At 45.9% G+C, this 9,058-nt stretch overlaps 1 protein-coding gene across 2 annotated transcripts; it reads right to left on the reverse strand.

The window, feature by feature from the left end:
• Positions 1 to 1,633: 1,633 nt before the first annotated feature.
• Positions 1,634 to 8,505, reverse strand: Tex37 (testis expressed 37). 2 transcript variants are annotated; one of them, XM_032905115.1, is made up of 4 exons: positions 8,425 to 8,505; positions 7,186 to 7,222; positions 5,069 to 5,161; positions 1,634 to 2,245 (listed from the first exon to the last, which is right to left on the reverse strand). In XM_032905115.1, the coding sequence occupies exons 2-4, from the start codon at positions 7,210 to 7,212 to the stop codon at positions 1,826 to 1,828; spliced, it is 540 nt and encodes a 179-aa protein (XP_032761006.1). In that variant the 5' UTR covers positions 7,213 to 7,222; positions 8,425 to 8,505; the 3' UTR covers positions 1,634 to 1,825. The 2 variants fall into 2 exon arrangements, with proteins under 2 accessions (XP_032761006.1, XP_032761007.1); XM_032905116.1 differs by lacking the exon at positions 8,425 to 8,505 and having other exon boundaries at positions 1,826 to 2,242; positions 7,186 to 7,212.
• Between the last annotated feature and the right edge of the window lie 553 nt (positions 8,506 to 9,058).

Genomic DNA, 9,058 nt, shown 5'->3' on the forward strand with positions numbered 1-9,058 from the left:
TGAATCACAGTGTGAATTCCTACCCAGCTACTTGGTCTTCTGTCCCGTCTGTGAGAAGGGCATGCAAGTTCCTTATTCTCAGGGAAGGGGAGCATGAAGAAAGATAGCATTTGCGGCTAAAGTTTGCAAACCTCGAGAAATAGACCTTTTCGAGAACTGTAGGCTTTACCTCCAAGCCCCAGCCTTGCTCTATAGCTTGCTTCCAAGGGTCCTTCCAACTACCAAGGAAGGACCAAGGATGACAGCCTGTATGGTACATCGGAAAAGGCTCTCTTCCTTCACTATAGCCTGGTGGAAGGCATCAAATGGGGGAAGGGGCAAGCATACCAGCTTATGTCTCTCTTTTTCTTCTTCATATAAAGTAAAGAGCAGAGCACTGACTGTTCTTTCAGAGGACCTAGGCTCGATTCTCAGCACCCACACAAGGGCTCACAACTGTCTGTAAGTCTGACATTCTCTTCTGACTACTGAGGGCATGAGGCATGAATGTGTTACCCAGACATACAGGCAGAACACCCATTCACACAAAAAATAAAAGTAAATAAAAATAAAGCCACAGATAGCGTCAAACTCACCCCTCCAATTCTAATTATCTCCCTAACACCTTGCTTCCAAATACCAGTGACCTGTGAACTTAGGGGTTAAAGTTCAACACTTCAGCTCTCTGAAAACCATTCAACTCATGTCTGTCAGAAAATGCCTACAACAATAAGACGCTGGCATCAGGACTGTCTTTACAGATCTTTTCTGTTTATTTCCTGAGTAGGCTTCTGTAGGTAAAAGTGTGACCCTTCCCACACGATTGCATTTATACCAACTTGGAGATTGTTAAACCCATGGCACAGGACAGAAGAGAGTTCTACTTGTTACAAGGAAAGACTTAATTATAATAAAATATGACACAAACCCATGCATAAGTGCCTCCTGCCTCTAATCTCAGAGCTTGGGAGGCTGAGTTGCAGTATCCCAGAAGATTCAAGGCCAGCCTGGGCTATATAGTAAAATCCACGCCAGGTGGTCTATTGAATAAGACCCTGTCTCAAAAACTCACCAGGGGCCAGAGAATGGCTCAGTAAATGAGGACACTTGCTGCCAAGCCTGACAACCTGAGTTCAACTCCTCAACCCTAGGACTCATGTGATGGCAGGAGAGAACCAACTCCCATGGATTGTCCTCTGATCACCACAAGCACACTGTGTTACAACCCTTCCATGCCTGCCCTCCACAAAACAAACAAACAACAAGGACAACAAAAACCACTCTCTACAACAACAACAAAGGTAGGGAGATGGCTCAGGGCATAAAATGCTTGCTGTGTATGCATGAGGACCTGAGAACACATGTAAAGCTAGGTGCAGTAGCACATCTTTAATTCCAGTGCTCTTACAACCAGATGGGAAGCAAAGGCAGGACACACACCTCTCCCCATTCTCCCCCATACCCCGACGCCCTAAGCTAGTGACCAGTTTGCCTGGGGTAAGCAATAGCACCCAACAGAAGAGACCATATCTTAAGAGGACTGAGATTGCCCTCTGACCTCCACCACTTGTGATCATATGCCACCACTCACACACATACACGTACATTCTATACACTCCCCAAAATATAGAAAAAATAAAAATGAAATACCAATTTCGGTTCAGCACACAAACCGATTTTTCCCTCCTTCCTTCCCTCCTTTTGCACTGAGATGAGACCCGGATTATGATGAAGCAATACCCCTTGGCAAAAGGAACATCTTCCCGGTTTATTTTTTGGGAGCCTTCTCTGTGAGCATCGGCATGGAATTCCTTCATACATTGAGACAGCGGGTATTCTCGCACTTCTACTGGTAAAACGGCATCAAGGGGCCCCACCTATTCAAGATGGGGACCTTGACCTTCTGGGGATGATCACAGGGACAGCCAGGGAGTAGAAGGTAGCCTTTGCCCACTTCTGGAGCAGGCTGCCGCTCTGGTTCCATGAGGCACGGGAAATCTGCCCTCTGGTGGAGCCAGTAGGGGTCGTACTGCGACAGGTACAGAGCCAGGGAAGCTGGGTACGCGTAATGGCAAGTGGTGGTAAACCTGCCATCATCCTTGTTAGCCGTTGAGTCTCGTGGCGGGAAGAAGCCAGGAACTCCCAAGTCTAGGGCAGTCATGTGGACTCTTTTGAAAGCAGGATACCCATCCTCCAGTTTGGGGTTGGGGCTGGGCTTGGGCCGGTAAAACTCTTTGCTTTGGAGCTGAGCGTCAAGCTTGGCCTGCTGTAGAAACACAGAGAAGACTGAAAAGGCCGCTGAGGCAGAGTCCCTCAGAACATTCCAGACAAAATCCACACTACTTTAGAAAATGTTAATTCGGGCCTAGAGAGGGGACTTGAAGATTGAGAACACCGGTTGCTCCTACAGAGGATCCAGGTCTGTTCCCAGAACCCATGGTCACTCACAACCATCTGTAACTTCAGTTCCAGAGGATCTGATACCTCTATGGCCTCCATGGGCATCAGGCACACATGAGATACATAGACATATATATAAGCAAAACACCCAGACATGAAAAAAATTTTCTAAGTTAGGTTCAGTTTTGATTTTTTTTTAAATAATATTTGCTGTGTAACATGACAGAAAGAGAGAAAGAGAGAAATAGTGTGTACATATTATATACTATAATAATATGTGCATGTGTGTAGCTGTGCATTTGTGCAGTTATGCAGTGTGTGCATGTGGGGATGGGCATCATGGCACATACATAACCCCCCACCCCACCCCAGAAAAAGCCAGGTCATGGTGGTACACGCTTTTAATCCCAGCACTTGGTGGGCAGAGGTAGTGAATTCTAGGCCAGCCTGGTCTAGTCAGTTCCAGCATAGCAGAATAGCAGAGGCTACACAAAGAGAAAAGCCTTGTCTTGAAAAACAAAACAAATGTTAAAAAGGAAAGCCACGGCCACAGACCAAAGGATTCTACACTGGCCAAATTTGGAAAATGTTTCAAGCTGAGCAAGATCGCAGTGTCAACATGGCCACCACGGCTGGCAATGGTTTGACCTGGAGTAACCTTTAAGGGAAACTGTGATGCCCTAACACTTGAGAAATATCAATCCCACTCCTGTCATAAGAAACTCATACACCTTAGAATATGCCTCCTTTTCACTGAAGGAACAAAATAACTCAAGTGTCCATCAAGGGAAAGAACACCCACATGGTGGCAAGTTCGTAGGCTGCCATACTGTATGGAAAAGGTGATAGCTCTACAATGCGTAGCAAGAGTGACAGCCACAGAAGGGCACGACTCATTCACTTTCCAAACTTTATACAATAATAGGGCTGCAGAGATGGTTCAGTGGTCATGAGCACTTGCTGCTCTTGCAAAGAACTGGAGTTTGGTTCCAAGCACCTACAAGGCATCTTAAAACCAAGTAACTCCAATACCAAATCATCTGATGCCCCTCTCTTGGCCTTTGTGGGCACCAGACATGTACATAGTACACATACACGCATGCAGGCCAGCACGCATACCCATAAATTGTTTTTCACTACATAGTATATTTTATCTTTATTGTGTTTGTGCCTGTGCATGCGTGCGTGCGTGTGTGTGTGTGTGTGTGTGTGCTGGGAGGGGATGGTCATGTGCATATCTGTACATACATGTGGATGCCAGAGATCAACTTCATATATTATTTTTTTCTAAGGAACTATCCACCTTATCCTTTGAGACAGAGACTCTCACTGGTGCCTATCACGCCAGACTGCATAGCCAGTAAGTTCCAGGGACCTGCTTGTCTTTCCCTAGCACTGGGATGATAAGACATGCTACTATGCCTGGCTTTTTATGTGGGTTTTAGGGATCAAACTCAGGTCCTCACACTTGTGCAGCAAGTACATTATTAAATGAATTATCCCCTCAGATCAAGTAATTCTGTTTTTTAAAAAACAAAAGAGGAGGAGGAGGGCTAAGTATGGGCATATAGCCAATAGACAGAGTGCTTACCAAGTTTTGAGTTCAATTTCCAGCACCACATAAACTGGCCCTGGCGTGCTCGCTTCGGCAGCACATATACTAAACTGGCCCTGGTGCACATGCCTATCTTCCCAGTACTCAAGAAGTGGAAGCAGAAGTATCAGAAATTTAAGTTCAAGGCAATCCTTGGCTGTATAGCAAGCTTAAGGCTAAACACATGAGACCTTATCTTAAAATAATTCTACAAACACATGGGAATAGCTAAGCTAACATTCAGAATATGGGAATAAGAGAAGGAATACACATGCAGTGCTTAACAATGGGTACATTAGTGTTGATTTTATCAGTGTTATTTAACATGTGCTGTATATTTTGGAATATCACATACATGAGTGAATGTGCGCACACACAAACACACAAACAAACATGCAAAAGCTCTAAGTGAAGCCCCCTGGCATTGGCTATTTTAAAAGCCACAATGTCCACATTAAAAAGAAATTCATTTGCTGTACTTGCTGAGGACTGGGGCTCAATTGCCAGCAATTGCATGGTGGCTCACAACCATCTACAACTCTGGCTCCAGTGGATTCAACACCCTCTTCCGGCTTCTGTGGGCCTGCATGCATGTAGTACACAAACACACATGCAGGCAAAGCACACATGAAATAAAGTAGTCTAAAATAAAGATTGTTCCAGGGAATCGTAGGGTGGGTAACAGGCCTACAGGTGCTTTTTCTGTTAGTGTACAGGCAATTCCACGGGGCTGCTCTCAGGCACATAGCAACTGCTTACATCATCACCTACCACTACCTCCAGGTGCGCCAGAAGTGTGCTGCAGATAACAGCACCACCAGCCACCCCAGTTCTCTCTGTTCCCTCTCTCAGTACTGTGTACCCCCTTTCTGCCTTGTCTCTCTTGCTCTCATGGCTTTCTCTCTCTTGTCTGTGTGTCTGTCTGTCTGTCTATATGCCCACTTGTCTGCCTCTATCCCTTCTCCAGGCCATCACTCGTCTCCCCTCCCTTTTACACCAGATCTGTTGCATGGAATAATTTCTTAGGGGCACACCTTGGCATGGGGCCTGCCAAAGGTACCACCCCCTCACTGCATTATGTTCCATAACACCTACCTCTTGTGGTGTGACTCTGGAGTATTTGTGCTTCCCGAAGGGCTTGAAGTCGATCATGTATGAGCTTTGGTACATATCTAGGTCGACTTTGTACTAGGAGACAAGTGAGAAAATGATACAGGAGGGTGTTCCTGCCATTGTTCCATCACAGCTGTTGCAGGACTTCTTGTGACATCAAGAGTTTGTGCGATCTGGCTTCTGTCCCTTACCACCCTCCTCCCTTCTTCTGGGTCCCATTCATCTTCCCACCATCACAGGAGCCTGGCACATGCTCCTTCTGCCTGAGGAAAACAAAGACTGTGCTCCTTGCCAACAAGCCAACTCCAACGCATCTCCCAAGACCCCTGTTGAATGTCACTTTCCCCAATCAGTCTCCCACCCCTTTATGCCCCAGCTTTCAGGAGTGAAGCCCTCCTTCCTTTCCCCTCTGCTTCATAATACACTTTGCAAATGTTCTTCCAGGAGACCACAGTTTAATTCCCAGAAGCCACATAAGGCAGCTTAAAATTACCTATAGTTCTAGGGAGATCAGCACCTATATGAGGGCACACACACACACACACACACACACACACACACACACACACACACACTTAAAATAATAAATCTTTACAGAGGAATTCAATGAAGTAGCTGTGTGTGGTGGTGCCCACCTATGAAGCAGCATTTGCAAGGTAAATACTGGCTCCTAGTCAGACCTGGTGGTGCTCCTTTTTATTCCCAGCACTTGGGGACAGAGGCAGGTAGATCTGGTCTGCATAGTGAGTTCCAGGACAGTTAGGACTATGGACAGAGACCTTGTCCAAAAAGGAAAAAAAAAATACTGACTCCAAAGAACAAATGAACAAAAAATCACCAAAGAAGAAGCAATCTGAGGATGAAAGATGGTGGCTCAGCAGTTAAGAGCCCTTGCTACTCCTGTACAGGCCCTGGGTTCAGTTCTTAGCAGCCATATAAAGGCTCACAGGTATGCATAACTCTAACTTCAGGGTATCCAATGCTCTCACCTGTCTTTCGTGAGCACCAGACACACATGCATACAGGCAACACACTCACGCACACAATAAAAATAAGTCAATCTTTGTTTTTTAAAGAAAACAAGGGGCTGGAGAGATGGCTCAGCGGTTAAGAGCACCCAACTACTCTTCCAGAGGTCTTGAGTTCAATTCCCAACAACCACATGGTGGCTCACAACCATCTGTAATGGAATCCAATGCCCTCTTCTGGTGTATCTGAAGACAGCTACAGTGTACTTATATATAATAAATGAATAAATCTTTTATAAAATTAAAAAAAAAGAAAACAAAAAATAATTTAGCCAGGTTTGGTGGTTTATACCTTTAATCCCAGCGCTCGAGGAGACAGAGTCAGGAAGATCTGTCTGGTCTACATAGCAGGATATCATTGGAGATTGGGTCTAATGTTTTGATTCACCTGGGAATCTGCAAATCCAAACGCTAAAGGTCCTTGTGTTTTTGATGGATCAATAAAGATGCCAGTGGCCAATGATTGGGCAAAGGGAGATGGGGCGGGACCTTAGAGTTGAGCAGACTAGGACCAAGTGGAGAGGAGAGGGAAATTGTGGCGAAACCGTGGGATACGGACGGACGGACGTAAGCTGCAGTAGAGAAAGCCAACCAGCCACGTGAGATTTGGGGGAAGTGGTCATTGGGCCTAGGGTAGCAGGCAGAGGATTAGAAGTGCCCGGCCCTTGAGCTAGATGGGATATTAAAAATAAGCTAATGTGGGTGTCTCATTTGAGGACCCAAAGATTCTTGGTGGGTGGCTGGAAGCACATGACCCACTGGGAAAATAAAGTAGTGTAGCAAAATATTACAAAGTTTCAGGCCATTCAGGACTGCACAGTGAGACTTTGCCTAAAAAAAATTAAAAATTAAAAAAACAAACATACTTAAAAAACAAAAGCAGCCACCATAACAACAAACTTAATGAGGTTTTAGTTTTATCCCAGAAATCCAGTGCTGATGCTTCGTACACCTTGGGTGCCTAATAAATTCATGATGAATAAATAAGTCCCTAGAAGAGTGAAAACTTTCCCTGGTGCTGTATACCTAATACTGATACTGTTATGGGGGACGGAAACCTGCATCACTCACCTTTTGGGGTTTCACCACATGTGCCATGGCCAAGGACCTAGAAAGACAAGTCAGTTAGCACTACTCTGCCTCAAGCAGGGGCAATCCCATTGCTTCCACAGTTATGCAAAGGAGGCAGGCCTGTTCCGGTCCTCTTAGTCCATCCCCTCTCCACCTTCCCTAAGATTCCACTTTCCATATTCTCTGGGGCCAGCGGAGGCACTGGGATGGGCGTGGGGTTCCCTGAGACAAAGGGACTAGAACAGGATTCAGAGGAATTAGAATTCACTCAAAATATCAATAAGAGCATCAAATAGCAAAGCAAGTTTAATAATGAAGGAACAGAAGCCATGACTTCACAGCATCCACCAATCCCTGTGGTGTAAATCCCCCAGCACGGTCATTTCAAGCTTCTAACACATCACTGATGCTGAATTGCAAAGGTGTGCATAGAGTGGGATCTTTCCGGCCTGTGGGAATCAGGGCTCACACTGCCTGGAGGAGGCAAGGCCCAGGTCTGGAGCCCCGACAGTTCAGAGGCAGGATGTCCAAGAGAAAGTTGGGCTGCATTCTCAGATAAAGGATGAACATGAAGATCCAACCCTGTCCCTCACGACCAACCCTGAAATCTTCAGGGAAACCATGTCATGAGTATGTCCGTATCTCTGTCTCTCTTTTCTCTGTCTGTCTCTGTCTGTCTCTGTCTCTCTGTCTCTCTGTCTGTTCTCCCCCCTCCCCCACCTCTCTCCTGTCTGACAGGGTTTCATATAGCCCAGGCTGGCCTCAAAACTGCTAGTAGCTAAGAGTTACCTCAAACTTCTGATTTTCCTATCTCAACCTCCTGAGTGCTGGGATTGCAAACATGTACCACACACCGTTAGTCCCAGCACAGATGAGGAAAAAGCAAATGGATCTCTGCAAGTTCAAGTCAAGCCTGGTCTACATAGTGAGTTCTAGGCAAGCCAGGACTACACAGAGAGACCTCGTCTCAAAGACAAAACTAAACCAAACTGCACAAGTGCACCACCATGTCTGGGTTAGGTGGTGCTAGGAATTTAGTTCAGAGCTCATATACTAGATAAGCACCCCACCAACTAAGCTATATCCCTAGCAATCGCACCCTCATTTCACTCCCAGGAACTACTCTGCCTGGAGGTGCATGGGGGTCAGCTGGCTGTGGTACTGGCCAGACCTCAACTGATATTCCATGTTTCTTCCTTTCTGAATACAAACAGGATCTCACTTTAGTTCAGAGCCTACCTTTTCTTTTGACAAGACACAGTGTTCCTGCCCTTTCAACCCCAGGTGTCTCAGCTGTATGGAGAGTCCTGTTGGCACTGTCTTGATAACTAATCACCCCTGTGACCAGCCTTGACCTACACAATTGAAACTGCTTTAGTCATCAGCCCTGGTCATTGTGATGTGGGTAGCTAGTCAGCTGTCCTCATGTCAGTTGCCCTGTCCCTGGCTTACCCCTCCTGGAGTCTCAGTAAATCTGGACCAATTGGACCAGAATAAACCTGGCTGATGGCGAGGCAGCAGAGGGGAGATGCTTTCAGTACTCTACAGATCACACTATTACCAGGACAGGCAGTTGGCTGATGACATCAAACTGGTTTTAACTAAACCCATGCCCTGGCAAGTTAGTATCACCTTAGAACCTGTCTCGTCCTATTTGTCAAAAGCCTTTTCTCTTTTACTCATATTAGTAAAGCTAATTAAAAACAAACAAACAAAAGGCCCAAAGCAGAAAGTAGCAAGTGTTGTTGAGAATCTCATGCGATGATGGTGATGGTACCTCCAAAGGTAACCCCAGGGGCCCACAAGCAGCAAAAGATGCTTGGCCCTAAATGGTACTACTTGTGTTCGAACCTGGGATTTACATGGTGGAAGG

Source organism: Rattus rattus, chromosome 6, assembly GCF_011064425.1.
Source record: "Rattus rattus isolate New Zealand chromosome 6, Rrattus_CSIRO_v1, whole genome shotgun sequence".
NCBI classification, from domain to species: Eukaryota; Metazoa; Chordata; class Mammalia; order Rodentia; family Muridae; genus Rattus; species Rattus rattus.